This window comes from Arvicola amphibius, chromosome 7 (genome assembly GCF_903992535.2).
Source record: "Arvicola amphibius chromosome 7, mArvAmp1.2, whole genome shotgun sequence".
Taxonomy (NCBI): Eukaryota; Metazoa; Chordata; class Mammalia; order Rodentia; family Cricetidae; genus Arvicola; species Arvicola amphibius.
This window is the reverse complement of record NC_052053.1, coordinates 14,005,787-14,022,256: the sequence shown is the minus strand read 5'-3', so window position 1 is coordinate 14,022,256 and position 16,470 is coordinate 14,005,787. Positions and strand designations below refer to the sequence as shown.

Genomic DNA, 16,470 nt, shown 5'->3' with positions numbered 1-16,470 from the left:
GTCACGGATCCTGGGCAATCACGAGAAAGGGGTTAAGGTAATGCTTGTCTCTTCTTAATCATCGCTAATTTCTTAGCTCCAGCAGACCAGCATCAGCACAAACGATTCTCGTCTTCTCCGAGAAACGGGAAGGGGGCAAAGAAGAGAAGAAGCGCCCAGTGAGACAGATTCCTTCGTGGGAATTATCTTTTCCTGCTCTCACCCAGTGTTGCCTATTTCAAAAAAACAGAGCGTGCTGAGTACATTCTGGATTACTCATAGGACTTTGTTTTCCCCCTTCTGATCGAAAGCCCATGAGCTGGATTTATGATCGCCCTATAAAGCTCCAGAGGCGGTCAGACACCTGCAAAGGAGCCCCACCGCTCCGCGGACGAGCTGCCCCCGCGAGCAGCGGCCTCGTGATTCCCCCCGCCGAGCGGGTCCCCGCCTCCCCACTCCGCCCCCGCCTCCCCCAAGCCCAGAGGCAGCCTCTCCCGATCTCTGTCTTCTCCAGGCTCTCGCGTGCCGGACCAGGGATCCAGCCAGCAAGAAATCAGCCTGGGGTGATACCCGGCACGTACGCCTGTGGCTGAGCAGAGACAAGCCGGGGACGCTTCTCAGAGGAGCGGCGGGAGGGTCCAGCTCGCGATCGCTGAACCAAGGTGGGTAAATACGGGATCGTCGGGACTTGCCAGTGCCCAACCTTGGTTGTTCAAAACAGTCCTCTCAGCCTGCCGCTTCTTGTCAAGCCCTACCGCACCCCATCCCACCCCGCGCGCGCTCCTGTCGCCCACCTTCCACAGCCTAGAGCTTCCCGCCAGTCCAGTCGCAGCTGTCTTTTGGCGCCCTCCGCCCCCGCCCCCCTCACTCTTGCGATCCTTGTCATGGTTTCTTCCGGGGGGCACATAGGAGCTAAAGTGGCACCAGAGCCATTTTCCCTTGCGCTTCGGGGATCGGAGCTCAGGGCTCTCGATACGCGCCTGGGTAGCAGCGGCAGAAGGTGCGAGGAGCGGTAACCTGTTACTTCCCCAGCAACCGCGTTGCACCGCCGCCCGCCGAGCTTCGAGAGCGCGCGCGGGGGACAGGGGCCCAGCCCGAGGGACGACGCGCAAGAGGCGGCTGTGGTGGGCTGCGCTCTGCGGGGTCTTAGATTTACCCAGATTAGCGCTCTCTCTCTCTCTCTCTCTCTCTCTCTCTCTCTCTCTCTCTCTCTCTCTCTCTCTCTCTCTCTCTCTCTCTCTCTGTCCCTCTCCGTCTCCCTTTCCCTCTCTCTCCTTCTCTCCTCTCTTTCCCTCTCCTCTCTCTGTCAGCGAGCAATCACCAAGTAGGGCTACCGAGCACTCAGCCCTAGGTCTCTAACGCGGTGGGCGCAAGTTCGCCTCCCAGGTGACGATCTCCTTTCTACCCTCCACTGCCTTCTCTGGCTCAGTGAGACGAACTCTGGGGAGTAGGTAGAGTAGAAACAGCGAATCTGGGACGCAGCCTTGCCCTAGGCTTTGGATAGCTAGAAACGAGGTGGGATAAGAAGCCGACCAACAAGCAAGGTTCCGACTCGCTGCTTTTTGGCTGTCTGGAGTGCAAGGTGACTGGTTCTTAGCGGGTCAAGTCCTAGGGAAAAAATAAAACATATATATTTTCATATATATGTTTTCCCTCTCACCTTGTCTCACCAAAGTCCCTGTCCCCAGCGCTGTGAGCCTTCTTCATTACAAGGAATTAGCCAGACACAACAACGGGAACCAGACACCGAACCAGACGTACCCGCCCCGCGCGCCCTCCCCTTGTCTGCGGGTCTGCCAGGCTGCTGGGAGCCCAATGGGGCTTGTCTCGGCTTGGCTGGAATTCACTCGAAGAGTGCTCCTAACCCTGTCCCCACCCAATCCCCCGCGTCCTGAACCCGCCTCGGAAGCCCCTTAGCTCTGAGCCTCACTGGGGGTCACCCGGTTGAGCCTCCAGACTTGAGAGTCGCTCTGGGCTACTGTGCCTGCGCCCCAGTCTCGGAGCTAGCGAGCGCCTCCCCACCCCCTCCCACCCACAGCGCACCGGGACCCAGCCAGCTCGCTGCCCTTGGTCTCTCTTCTGTCTCCGAGACTTCTGTGACCCGGGCCGCAGGACCCAGAAGCTCTCCCCAGCGCAGCTCTCCCTTTTCTGTTTGCAGCCTGTTCCGGCGCCCAACCCGCAGGGGACCTTTGAACAGTAGAGACCCCGGGACCACCGAGCTGATGGCATCTTCCACTCCTCCGTCTGCAACCTCCTCGAACTCGGGAGCAGATCCTAATACTACCAACCTGCGCCCTACAAGTAGGTCCTGCCCCAGTTTCCTATTAAATGGACTGCAGCGAGGGTGGGGGCGCTGGGACCGCGGGAGGCTGCGCTGTCGGAACGCTAAAGGAGAGAATGGAAATGATGGAGGCTGGGAAACAAATGGGGCCCTATCCCAGGTTCCAGCTTAGAGGTCATTTGGCTGCCGGGGACATGAGGTGACTCCCAGGGCACCGAAGAGCGACGACTTCACAGGGGCCCCGCGGCATAGATCCCTAGGGTCTTAGCGACGGGATGAGGCGCGCAAGGCAGGCGTTACGTTGTTGTTTTTTGTTTGATGGGACAACAGGGGTCAGAACAGGGAAGGCTGTGTGAGGAACCCGGAGTCCCAGCGAGAATAGTTATTTTGCTCTAGCTTTGAGTTCAGACCTGACCTCCTCCTCTCCTCTCCCTTCCTCTGTCCCCAGCGCTGTACTCATAGTCCATAATCAGGGGAAATTTCGACGTTAATTGCAGCTTTTAGAAAACTCAGGGTCCCTAATTGCTCCAAATTTGTGTCTAGCTATTGACGAGTGAGGGCGAAGCCAGGGGCGTGAAAGGTGCACAGAGCTGCTTGAGATTCAATTAATTACATCTTAGAGACAAAAAGGGCGGGGTGGGGGGGATATTAGGCATCATCCGGAGTGGCACGGTGTGGGGGGCTAACTAGGAGAAGAAATGGCTTGCCAAGCCGGGAGGCAAAAGCACCCTTATGCTTTTTCCTGGTCCAGAGACCTGTCAGCAGGTGACAAGTCTCGGAGAGAACGGGAAACCAGATAAAGGGAGCATCTATGCTTCCCCACCCGATCTGTCTCTAATTCCGACTGACTTTCTGACTCCTTACAGAGGAGCGGAGACACGGGATTTGTTTGTCTTTTTTCCTTTTGGGGATGAAGTCTTTCCCCACCCCTCTTCCACAAATCTATCAGCTCCAGGTAGCTCTGGCCTCAGAATCTCTACAGGGGAGGAGCTGAGGTAGATCAGTGTGGTGGAGAGTGCTCCTTGCTGCTGCGTTTTTTTGCTTCACTTATTATAAGCTTGTGAAAACAATTGTGCTCTTCTTTGCAAGTGGCAAGAAGAAGGCAGGAAAGCCCCCTTCAATCTCTGGGGGGGGGCGGGCAGACTCTGGAGCAGGAGGCCCTAATTCCTCAGGCCACTTTGCAGTTCCCTTAGCAGCCCCCTCTTTCTGTACGCAGGCAGGCTACAATTATACACCCAACAAAGCGGGGCTCCGGTGGATCACCAGTGCTGGCGGCACGTGAGCCAGGCGCTGGCAGCGGAGGCAGGGGTGGGAGCTGGCTTGGCAGAACTTGAGGCCTGTGCCCCTTTTGTCTGTTGATTGGGCCTGCATAGATTTCTTTTCCAGGCCTCCCCAAATTTTAGTTCAGTCTCCATCCCCACAATGCACACTTTTCTCCCTCTCCTGCAGAGTTGGGGGCAACCCTTCTGACTAGGCACCCCTGCATCCTACATCCAGATCGCCCCAGTCCTCAAATGTCTGGCCTCAGCAAAGGCGAGGGGATGGTCTGAGTTCACGTGTGGCATGGTGCCTCTGGAAACCACCAAAATGGAGGCCAGAGTTCTAAGTACCCCTGCCGGGGAGAATAGCCTTTTCCTAGGAACACCTACCCTTAACTGAAGAGCCCTGGACCTCGGGGCCCCAGGCTTGGTTCACTTTCCACCCTCCCCGAAAGACACACCCCCACCTGCCCAGCTTGCTCTGCTGGATCCTCTGGAAGGCGTTGGTTCTGCTCCTCCTACGAGCGCGCATGCACACACACACCACACACACACACACACACACACACACACACACACACACCACACCTTATTCCAGCAACCCCCTGGCAGGAAGGTGCTCTCCCGCATGTAGGAAAAGGTGTTCTCAACTCCGGCCACAACAAAGGGGCTCTCGCCCATCTTTCTTCCTTCCTGTCTTCCTGTTTTTATCAACGCCTAACTTGAAGGAAGAAAATAAATAAACTGGACTGTTTCTGAACGCCAACCTCAGGCCAAGTGACCTTGGGAAAAACTCTTAACCTCTCAGAGCTGAAATGTTTTTGTCACCTGAATCTTAGACCCACACTCCTGAGTGTTTCCTGGGTTGTTTTGTTGATTGGGTGAGAAGAGAAAGAGAAAGCACAGCTTTTGGGAGGAAGTAGAGCTCTATGCTCCAGGTACTATTATTAGGGTTTTGCTGTTGCAACGATTTCCTTTCTGTCAGTGGAATTCCATCTGTGACATACTGTCTCCCGACGTCAGGCCGTTTCTTCTCCCCTCTGGGGCTCTGTTGTGCCTGGGGTTTAATGGATGTCACTCTGCTTATCGCTGCCAACACTCGTGTGTCGCTGGAGGAGCGGGTCCGGGTGGGGTGGGGGATGGGAGGCGCCTTGCTGGGAGGAATGGGGAGGGGATTTCTCTTTGGACCCACCCTACACGAAGGAAGGCTTCTCGGGGGCGGTAGGCTGCCTCTTCGCATTCTTTGCTGGGAGTTAACACCTGAGTGCCTCGAAAATGGTCTTAAAAAAGGAAAGTCCTGCAGCCGGCGGTTCAGACCCGGAAGAGAGGTGCCCACATCCGCCTGCTCCAGACCTTAGGAGTCCAAGCAGAAGGGTTAATGAGGGGCAGGTTGAGAAGGGGGTTAGGGGTGGGTGGGCTGAGGACAGGAAGACTGGCGGACCATTGTCTTCTCTGCTCCCCAGTCTGACTGGAGCAGTCATGCGAGTCCGATCATCTAGTCAAATACTATTTTTCACCCAATTAATTCCTGAACTCTTCTGCGACCCCATTTCATGCCAGTTTATTTTAAGCTGCCACTCGGCTGGAGACCCGCCAAGAAATTATGAGACGTTTGGGTCCCAGATGCCTCTGTGTTCCCTATATGAGCTGTTGTATTGTCCTCTTCAAGCCCAAAGACTGAGACCTGGGGCTGGGCCCAGCGGGTAGGGTAGCTGAGCCACGCAAGCGCCAAGGCCATCTTTGTGTGTGTGGTTAGCTTTTGCCCTGGTGGAGACGCTTGTGGGTGGCGTCCATAGCTGTGAGCATCACTTCTTCAAAACACGGTTCAGTACCTGAAGTCAGCAGCAGGCAGGAAGCTTTATGAGAGCTGGGAGCTCTGTCTGTGAACCAAGAATGTAGGTAGTTCCTTGTTCCTTCCAGAGCAGAGCTTTTTGGGAGGTGCGCTGGGGAGGACCTCCACAGCCCTCTCCAAAACCTTTGTGCCCTACACAGTTTCTCACCGGCCTTAACCTTGCTAATTTCTTTTTCCTGTCTTTGCCCCTAGCATATGATACTTGGTGTGGCGTAGCCCATGGATGTACCAGAAAACTGGGCCTGAAGATCTGTGGTAAGTAAACAGGCCCTCAGGAGTGGGTCTCTTCGGAGGGAAACGACAATTGTGACAGTGGGTTTGTAGGCGTGTCCGGCGTCTGGAGGAGGACCCTGGCCCTTGGACCTGGTGTTCTAACTCCTTTACAGTTCCCATGTCCAGTGGAAGCGGTCCTTTGCAGGCCCTGGCTCTCGCTGGGCAGGAGAGGTCTCTTGGAGACCCAATAACCAGAAAACGCTTAGATCCGGGGGACTCATTTCGCCCAATAATGCTTCGGAAGTGGGGATACAGCACCTCCAAGCGGCAGCCGGGCTGCTTGGCTAACTAGTGCTTTCTGCTCTCGAGTCTGTAAAAATCGCATAAAAATTGCGAACTGGTCTGATTTTCGGGGCAAGCAGACCAAAGGCGCAATATTTATCAGGACTGCTACCGGCCCTTCGTGGTTTCTCTCTCCACCCTCCCCGATTGAAAGTGGCTTCCCCAGCCTAAGGGTTTTGCACCGAATTCAAATTTCGTTCTTGGGGCTTCAGGGGCCCAAGAAAGGAAAAGGGTTGCCCGCAGCCCTAGGTGGCCTGTCTAGGGGAAGTGTGGACAGCGTGGACCGGACGGTTTGCCCTGTGGGTCTTCGACGGCAGCAGAAAAGAAGGAAGGGGGGGCAGGTGTGGGAGGGGAGCTGCAGGGAAGGAGAGAATGTTGGGGGTGGGAGGCGGTTGTCTTGCACGATTTGCCAGCAGGGAAGGAAAACAGATCGGGGAGGGGGAGGAAAAGGAACGGAAGGGTCTGAAATGAAAACGCCCAAGGGTTGTAATTTTTTTTTTAAGAAGAAAAAAAATAGGAGATTTGTTCGAAGGGACACAGCTGAATGGCTCCGGCTGAACAATGAGGAGCTTCTTTCCTGACTACATTTCTAAAATTCTCTAGCCTTATCGGGCCAGAAAATACGTGTTTCCCCGGGCAGGGGGTGGAGAGGCGGGGGAAGATTAACGAGGGACTTATTAAAGACCCATCCGTCAGCTGCTGGGCACGAGATTGTAGCGGAGCCGGTGCTGGGCGCTTGAGCTCCGCCCCCCAGCCTAGGGAGCGCAGGGACCCGGAGGGGAGTGGGTGCTGAGGAGGCTTGACCTGCCCGCCTCTCCAACTCCCCCTCCCTCCAGTGCCCAGGTTGTAGCCATTGAGAATCGATGGGGAGAGTGGTTCTTTAGGGCCTTTGGAAATCGGCGTCCTTCCATGTTGGCCGCGCACGATCCTGTTTGCATCTCTGGGGCCCTGGATCCCGGAATCCACTATTAACCATGCGCGAGACCTAGCGCCTATTCTGGAAAGCCCAGGGGTTTAGAGAGTCTCCTGCACGCAAAGCTGGTGGGCCACACCAGAAGCGATATCTAAGCAGGGGCAGTTAAGAGCCCAGAGCTTTGTTCTATTAATAGCCCCTTCCCACTCCCACCCAGCCATTCCTGGCTTAATGGCCCGTTTCCCGCCTGGTCCCTCTTGGCGCTGTGGCTCCCGCCTTCTGCTGTTGACATTTGTCGTGCAACCCGGCGGCAAACAGAACAGAAAGGGCCCTAGTGTCTGCCTGGGCAACGGAGTAGGTAGGGACAGGTTCCAGGTGAAGGCACTTTTCTTCCGCCACCTGTCTGTAGGAGCTAGGACTTGAAGGCACAGTTTCTGTCCTGCCTCCTCCTGCTCTTGCAACTGGGCCTTGGAAGATGAGAACCAAATACTTCTGTCTGAGACAGACCCGACGTCTGGGAGCATGGGGGCGGGGACTGTCATCCATAGAGATCTCTCTCTCTCTCTCTCTCTCTCTCTCTCTCTCTCTCTCTCTCTCTCTCTCTCTCTCTCTCTCTCTCTCTCTCCCTCTCTCCCTCTCTCCCTCTCTCCCCCTCTCCACCCCCCCTCTCTCTCTACACACACACACACACACACACACACACACACACGTTGGGAGAAGTTGCAACCTGTGTGAGATGAGGGGAACAGAGGACAGTACTGCGGGGAAAATTACACTAACCAAATGCTTTGCCTTTGGAGGCTTGGTGCTGGAAGAAGGCAAAAGCAGAGTAAGGGTTTATTTCCCACACTTCGAGTCAATACCCTGAATCCACAGCCCACTCCAGCCCATTCCCAGACTCCTCTCATCCCAGACCTAACACCAACAAGACTTGACGGCCAAGGATCTGATAGTCTCTTTCTTCAAATCCATCACCCTGGATGGTCCCCTAAGCATCTGCATGCTTTGCTGAGATTCAGCTCTCACCCATTCCCTACCCCCCTTCTTACTCCAGGGAATGAAGCTGCAAGGATGGTCACAGAGTCCCTAGTCATACCCTGGGCTCTAGAGGCAGAACCCCCTGGGAGAGTAATCAGATGGAAGAAACCCAAGGTTCTGCCAAGAGCTGGAGAGTGGCTGCAGGCATGGTGGTATGACCTAGATAGAGTAAGTGGCAAGCTTGCTTAAGCCTCTGGCTCTGCCAGCTCTCCAGCGTGTCCTTGGTCTTCCATCACTTACCTCTGTAGAGGTCCAAAAACTTGCTACCTGGACAGCCCCTCCATATGTGTGTTCTAAGTTTGTAATCAGTTGCCTATTCTAAAGATGGAGATACCTCAAACGCTCTGTATTGCTGGTTTCTTGTGAAAACTGCAGATCTGTTAATATGCCCTGTGCCCACAAAAACTAAAAAGGAGCGCATGTCCCAAAGCTGCGTGGTGCTGGGTTTCAGCATCCACTGTGTCCAGTGACCGTGTGGCTTTATGTCACACCTTGCTTGGAGCTTCATTTGGAAACAACTGTGCGGAGCATAGTGCTCTGTTTCTACACAGCTCACTAGGGCCCTGGCCTTTGCTATGGGGGGGTGAGGATGAAGAACACCCACCAACCCAGAGGGGGAAGTCACGATGCCGCTCATCTTCATTTGAGCCTGGGCGGATGGCCATCTATGACTTGAATCAACACAAGCTGCAAGCTCTCTCCCCTGTGTCAGTTACTCACAGGCCAGTGCTAAATCCTGGTGGCTGGGGTACAGAGCAAGAGAGAATACAAGGTGCTTCTGGGGAAGTTTCAGGAACCCTCTACTCAAACCATTGTTAAAGCATTCACCTCAATAGCATCCTCCACTTAATTTCATCCTTCATCCCATATCATCCTCTACATCACCATTCCTGGAGAAGCAAATAGCTCCTTGCAGGGCCTCTCTGAGCCAAGAGGAGCTTTGATCAGATGATAGAAACTGCAAGGTAGGACTCAGATGGACAGGACCACCCTTCATTGAGCCATATGGATTTGGTTTCTCCAGTCAGATCCACTCTATAACCGTTGTTCTTGACAAAGGGAAAAAGTGCAGGGGCCAGGACCCTACAACCCTCTCATGAATGGTTGCTGCCTCCTGGCTGTGGACTCTTGATTATGTCTTAAGGATCTTGGTTTGTACCTAGACAGGTTTGAGAGCGGGGTACAGTACTTGATGGGGGTGGGGGAACATGCTACAAGTTGGCAGGCCTTCCAGCCTGTTGGGTTCAACCCTGTTTCCTGGAGTGCTGCTGAGGGTATTTGCACTGCATGCCATGAGTAAGCGAGATTTCTTCTCCTTCTTAGGGGAAGTGATGGGGTGCTGTGAATCCCAGCCTGAACTCAAGAGTTCATTTCAGTATGCTTCTTGCATAGCTTCCTGTCATTACTGTGACAGAGGTGGCCAACTGCCAGACTGAAGCTTCTGGAAGGGGAGAGATTGATCTCACTGCATCTGTCTCATTCTAACTACATGACAAGCTGCTCTCTTACAAGTGTTCCATGAGTACCTATAGCTGGCTAAGCCTACATCAGGTGATCCATTAGTACCTATAACTGGCTAAGCCTGTGTCAAGGTTGGAAGATGTTGAAGCTTTCTTGCCTTTTCTCTAATACTGTATCAGTGGAGACAGGTGGCTCAGGAAAAGCTGCACTGCATTTTTGAGTCAAAAGTATTACACCTGTGATATTTACCTGGTACCAGAAAAAGACATCTTCCTTAACTTCCAGGACCTTATCTTTCCTCCCTCTGCTGCCCTCACCCTCCTCCCTCTGCTGTCCTGACCACCCTCCCTCTGTTGTCCTGACCACCCTCCCTCTGCTGCCCTCACCCTCCTCCCTTTGCTGTCCTCACCCTCCTCCCTCTGCTGTCCTCACCCTCCTCCCTCTGCTGTCCTCTCCCTTCCTCCTTCCGTTGGTCTTCACCCTCCTCCCTCTTCTGTCCTCATCCCACTGGTTCCACAGCCCCAATATTGTCAGCATCCTCTCTGGGTCCCCTCCTTCCAGACCCCATCCTGGGGCGGGTTACTGGAGTGGAAGCTGTCCAGTCAACTTAATTCAGTTTGTTGTCACATTCGAGAGAAGATGGGGCACACTTGCTGCTTTTTCTCTCTTGCATGACTGGGTCTGTGCCACTGATGACACTGGACACAGCCCCTCCCCGCCTGAAGGCAAGCAGTGCAGAGTCACTGTAGAATAAACCCGTGACACTGGGTGACTTCCCTTAGCAAAAGCGAGAGCCCTGCCTGGAGGCTCAGCCGGCGGGTCGCGCAGCTAGCCTTTGGTAGCTCGGTAGTTCTCAGTCTCTCTGACCTACCTTCTTGTGCTTTAGGCTTCTTGCAAAGGACCAATAGCCTGGAAGAGAAGAGTCGCCTTGTGAGCGCCTTCAGGGAGAGGCAGTCCTCCAAGAACCTGCTTTCCTGTGAAAACAGTGGAGACGCGGGTGCCCGCTTCCGGCGCACAGAGACCGACTTCTCCAATCTCTTTGCTCAAGGTGGTCCCTCCCCAGACCCCACCATGCCTAACCAGTTGGTGACTCATTTGAGGGTCTTGATTTCCCCCTGAGATTTTACTTCTTTCACTAAGAAATATCATTACTCTGTGAACCCTCATGAAACTGTTTTTCTGACCTTGGTATGGACCAGACTCCCTTCTACCCCACTGCCCAGGTCCCTGCTGTTTTGAAAGGCAGATGAAGGAAGTCTGTAAGTCATTTGGTTCTAAAGAGACTCCTAGAGACAAATAGGGACACTTATCTTCCAAGATTACCAACCTCCAAACCCCCAACCCACTCTGTGGGAAGCTGTGTGTCTGGACCTCATGACCAAAGATGGTAGACTCACATTCCTTTTGAAGATCCTTTGCTAGCTCCTGTGGGCTCTGCAATGCAAACCTTGGGAGGTACCTTCCCAGGCCCTCCTCAGCAGCTCAGGGGACTCCCCTCTCCCTTACCTCTGGCAGAACCACAGAAGCCACAGCTTCATTAAACCTCCGAGACAGACATGCCCTGGATGGCCACACAACCCACACTTGGGCTATCCTGGAAATGTCACTGGGGGCCCCAACAGCTCTTTTCCTGCTCACCGCTCTTTCTAAGTCTGCTCTACAGAGCTGAGAGCCCAAGTCACCTCCAGATATCTAAAAATAAGTCTAGGCCCCAAAGGATGAAGTCAACAGAAAGATGGTGGTCCCTTTTGTCACCTTCTAGAGCCCATACCCACAGCAGCCCCACCTTCTGCTACCCACAGATCAAACAGATCATTAACACCAAACCAGATGCACAGGGCCACCTGGTCTCCGGGAGGCCAACAGAAGTACTTCACATCGTGTTCCTCCCAGGTGTCCATTCAGCAAATGGACAGCTGCCAGGGTCAGTTGCTCAAGGTTCCTCTAAGCGCTCACTCCTCCCCCATATCCCGACTCTCTGGAAGTGTGGAAAGCCCTAGGAATGCATCCAATGTCTTTGTGTGGGCAGAAGTGCATCCTTCTGGGGACCGGGCATCCAAATAGCAGTATAAATCCGTATCCTGGAAAGCAACGGGGCCCCTCTGAAGGCTGGCCCAGGGAAACATAGGTACGAGGCAGGTGCTAATCATCACTCTTTGGCTTCCCTTCTCTGGTTAGATCTCCTTCCGGCTAAGAACGGGGAGGAGCAAACCGTGCAGTTCCTGCTCGAGGTGGTAGACATACTCCTCAACTATGTCCGCAAGACGTTTGATCGCTCCACCAAGGTGCTGGACTTCCACCACCCACACCAGTTGCTGGAGGGAATGGAGGGCTTTAATTTGGAGCTGTCTGACCACCCCGAGTCTCTGGAGCAGATCCTAGTTGACTGCAGAGATACCCTAAAGTATGGGGTTCGTACAGGTAAGCGTGAGGAGGGGTTGACCATTCGTCCTGGGGAGGGAGGACATCAGGTCCTCAGTGACCACAAGGTCATGTCTGGGTCACACTGACTAGAGCGACAACCCTGGCAAAAGCTCATCATTTCTTTTAAAACTAAAAAAGGTGCAGATATGTGTCAACAAGTCATTTTATTGCTTGCTTGTTTGTTTTTGTGTTAGGCTATTCATGACCTAAGGAGAGCAGAGAGGCCATCCCATTGGTCTTCTCTGAGATCCACCTCACTCGCCCTCACCTGTCCTTTCCCTCTAAGGGTTGTCGTTACAAACTATCACAAACAATGGGGATTCATTCTTTCACAGTTTTGGAGTCTGAGTCTTCGAAATCGCAGTGTCAGCAGGGCCAGGCTTTCTTTGAAGGCGCTCATAAAAGATCCAACCTCGACTTTGTGGTTTCTGGTCTTCCTGGGCGTTCTCTTTGGCATTCCTCCGTTTGTAGACACCGCACGGTGGCCTTGGCCTTCCCTCCACATGGCCTCTTCCCTGTGAATGTTTGCCATATCTTCTCTTCACATAAGGATACCCCCTTTTTTGGATTAATGGCCTTGTCTAGATTGTTTGCACCTCAAAAACCCTATTGCCAAGTAGAGTCACAGTCACAGGAACAAGGGATTGGGCTTTGAATTTATCTTTTGGGGGAATACAATTCAATCCAGAACACCCAAGAGAGCCTCCCTTTCTGTCCCTCCCTCCCTCCCTCTCTCTTTCCCTCCCTCCCCTTTTCTCCCCCACTTACATCATATTCCAAATGAGTCACCAAGTTCTATTTCCTACTCAAAGATTGTCCTTTTGCCCCCTCTTCACCTTTCCCAAGTCCTCTCTAATCAGCAATCCTGGCTCAAGTGGTTACTTTAAAATCACCCCAAGTTCAAAGACATTTTAAACCTCTGTAGGAGCTGTTCCTTAACACTGAAATAAAGAACAGTTTCTCTGCCTGGCGACTCTCAGGCAGACAGATCTTCGGGAATTGGGGGTCCTGGACACGGTTGCCATCACAGGGGGAAGCCTTGAGGTGAGGAATGGCATGGTGTTGCTTCTTTCCCTCTCTCCCTTTATGTCCCCTCATCTCAATGCCTAGAAGATAGACTGACGATCAGGATCGGGAAGGCTGGTGGCAGTGAAGCTGAGTAAGAAGGCTTGGGTGTCGGAAACAAACTGTCCTAATGAACCAACGAGGCTAACCAAAGAAGCTGTTTAAATAGGGAATTCCAAGTAGCTTTTGAGGTCAGCCAGCACCACTGGTCTGAGTATAGTCTCATTTTATAGTTACTGAATAGGCCAGACTCAGTCACATGCATGAAGTCTGTGTTGTTTGTTGAAGGAAGGAACTCATCAATTCAGCACTACTACCATCCCCTGGGTTTGATGGCTAACCTCTTCCTGGGGAGAAGACATGCTGTCTTGCTGGCTTAGAAGAGAATCAGAATTCCCTGTGTCAGCTTGACTTGCTTTGGCATACTTTTTGCTTTACAACTTTCTCCATGGTAGGGTAAGACTATATGTCTGTCTGTCTGTCTGCCTGCCTGCCTATTTACCTATCTATCTGTCCACCCATCCATTCATTCATTTACAAAATCCCAAAGAAAACACAAAATCATGCCATGACAGCATCACACGCCTGTGGTCAGAGAAAGCCTATCATTGCTCACTGCATATCATCTCATGTATGAATCCACTGAGATGCTTAAGTCTGTGCACTTCTGATGGGCACAGCAGCTTCCGGAGGCAGACGTTTGCATTTACAGAGAGCGTAATCTTCCACACCACGTGGAGCTTTCTGCTGCCCTTCACAGTGTTGGCACCCGTTAAAGGACAACCATTGCCGCTGTATCAAAAGCCAGTTTCCTGATTGCTGGTCTATAACTTTGAGTATGCATTCAAACCATAGGCTAAACTCCTGAAACATCAGAAATGTTTTTGAAGGATATTAGTGCCCAAATAATTAGTTGGGTTCTGATAATGGAGCATATTCTTCTAGGTACAGTCTAAGAGGGGATATGGTGGCATTTGACATTGTTCTACGAATTAACAAAGGACCCAGCACATGATTTTCCGTGACCTGACACAGAGATGGGGCAGCCTTCAATCAGAGCAGCCACTTAGGGGATTGCAGGCGTGTTCTTTTTTTAACTTCTTATTACAGAAATTTTGAATTTATACCAAAGTAGAATTGTATAATGAACCCATGCGCCCAACACCTAGCTTTAACTATTAACAGCTCCTACCCTGACCCCTTCTCTGCATTGTGGAAGCAAGCCCCCAACAGAATATTATTGCATCGACAGCTATCTGCACGTTCAAGAATTTCTTTTTAAAAAAATCACGTCAATGTTCCAACTGAAAAAAAAACCTAAGTTCCTTAATACTATGAAATATTCAGTCGCCTCATAGATATATAAGAGCTTTTGCTGAATGTTGTCTCAAGTCTCTCGAATCGGGATCCAGTTAAGTCCACGCACACTGCAGTTGGCTTATACACATCCTATTCAATTGATTTCTTCCTTCGTCTCTTTCTTCTTTGCAGTTTGTTTGTTGGGAAACCTTACTTTAAAATACTTTCTCCCCTTACTTGAACTTAATCCATGCATTCATTATTCAGTGTCTTGTCATAATTGAAGTCAAAATCTTGGGTTGGACCTGGAGGTGTGTGGCTATAAAGCCAATACTGAGACGGTGACGTTAAGAAGACCCCAGTTTGAGAACAGTCCGGGCTACAAAATCACAGAAAGAGCAAAAGATGAGGCGGGAGGATGTGAGGGAGACGGAATGGAATCTAAACTAGGTTGCTGCTCAGTGGAAGCTGTTAGAGGACTCTGGAGGATTCTGGAGGCAGGGCTGTAGCCATCTGATAACGGGTGTTGGGGAACCTTCGCACCTTACCTCAGTGGACAGACTGTTTCACTTTGTATCAGTCTTTGTAGTGTGTTCTTCTGCCATTCCGTGTGGCTTCGGGTGCGTATCAAATAAAGTGTGATTGAGCTTATTTATTATAATCCAGTACTAGCTTAGGATGACGGAACTGTTTTAAGAACTGTATATGCTTTAATGGATATCAACAGAAGTGCTTCTTTAGAATATTTTTATTACTTGACAATTTCATACATGTATACAATGTGTCTTGCTTACAGCCATTCCAACTCCCCCCTCCCAGGCTTCCTGGCTCCCCTAAAAGTCCCACTCCTGCCTTCATACTGCCTTTTGATTTATTTTATTTTTTGTTTGGTTTTTTTTTTTTTCCAAGACAGGGTTTCTATGTGTAGTCTTGGCTGGCCTGGAACTTGCTCTGTAGACCAGGCTGGTCTCAAACTCATAGAAATCTACTTGCCTCTGCCTCCCAGAGTGCTAGGATTAAAGGCGTGCGCCACCACTGTCCAGCATCTTTTGTTTTGTTTTGTTTTGTTTTTGTTAATCTGCTGAGTCCAGTTAATGTGCCTGGGGTGAGTCTTCCACCTGACTGCAGACACCTACCAGCAGCCATATTCCCGAAGAAAGATGACTCCTCCTCTCCCAGGACATTGAGGGGAGAGTGGATTCTCAGGGAGGAGACTTAGACCCGGAAACAGTCAACCACTAGCTCTCTGACAGATACTCTCAGACAAAGGCAGTTTCCACTGGAAACAGAGCAGCCAGCAAATCTCCCCAACACTGTGCTCTGTCACATACTCACTAGCTAATCTATTGCAGTGACTCTTTCATGGCAGCCGAACCAAGTCTGCTGGTGTGGATTTGAGTTTTTGATAAACATCAAGTTAGCAAAACCTTCACACTGAGCACAAAGCCGGTTGAGGCACACTGTGGGCTGCATTGAGCTCTTGAGCCGCAGAGCCTAAGTGTTTCTGTGCTCAGCAACTGAGTGAGGACTGATCTGTCTACTGTAGAGGAGATGCTGGGTCAGCTCGGCTCTTAATCTGCTTAGCTCCATTACTTTATGGGCACCTAACTCTCGATGGACAAAAACCACTGTTGCTTGACATCACATTTGTCCCAGAAACCCAGAGAGTGGTGGGTGGTCTCTGCATCAGTTCTGCCTTGAAACTGCCCAGGCTTGGTTTGATCTACAGCACTCCGAAGCCTACAGCCTCCTCTCCATTAGCCAATCTCAACCTGGCACTTAACATCCTTGGGATAGTGAAGCAAAGGTTGCAATCGATATGAAGAGAATAAGAACTACTGCACGCTTCCATAGGTAGTGGAGAAAAAGGATCTTAGTTTGCAATCCAAGTTGGCCTTGAACTCACTATCCTCGTGCCCCTGGCCCCTGGCCAAGATCACAGGTGTGCACCACCAGTCAAAACATTACCACTTCCTTTCTCATAATTGAAGAAATAAGTGTGACGAAAGGGCTCAGCTGAAAGTCAACAAATAAGATAATGGAAGGCATAGTACATTTCATGGGTCTCAGTTTTGGGGCATATGCTTCTTCTCTTACTAATTTGTGTGTATGTGTATTCTGCTGCATATGGTACACTGTGTGGATACCTGTGTACCAAGTGCATGCAGTGGTCACAGAGGCCAGAAGAGGGCATCACATCACCCGGGATTGGAGTTACAGATGGCTATAAACCACCATGTGGGTGCGAGGGATTGAACCTGGGTCTTCTGGAAAAGCAACCAATGTTCTTAACCACGGAGGCATCATCCCAAACCCAATTTTCAATTTTTTGAGTTAAAAGCAT

The 16,470-nt window shown here is 51.6% G+C and overlaps 1 protein-coding gene across 2 annotated transcripts in view; it reads left to right on the top strand.

The window, feature by feature from the left end:
- Positions 1–2,177: 2,177 nt before the first annotated feature.
- The window catches only part of Gad1 (glutamate decarboxylase 1), a 36,341-nt gene continuing 22,048 nt past the window's right edge, over positions 2,178–16,470 (top strand). Inside the window, exons 1-4 of one of the 2 annotated variants that reach the window (XM_038337048.1) lie at positions 2,178–2,280; positions 5,564–5,626; positions 10,225–10,386; positions 11,517–11,759. In XM_038337048.1, coding sequence (XP_038192976.1) covers positions 2,202–2,280; positions 5,564–5,626; positions 10,225–10,386; positions 11,517–11,759 — 547 coding nt within the window. In that variant the 5' untranslated portion in view covers positions 2,178–2,201. The remainder of the gene's footprint in view (positions 2,281–5,563; positions 5,627–10,224; positions 10,387–11,516; positions 11,760–16,470) is intronic. The other variant, XM_038337049.1, reaches the window with a different exon arrangement.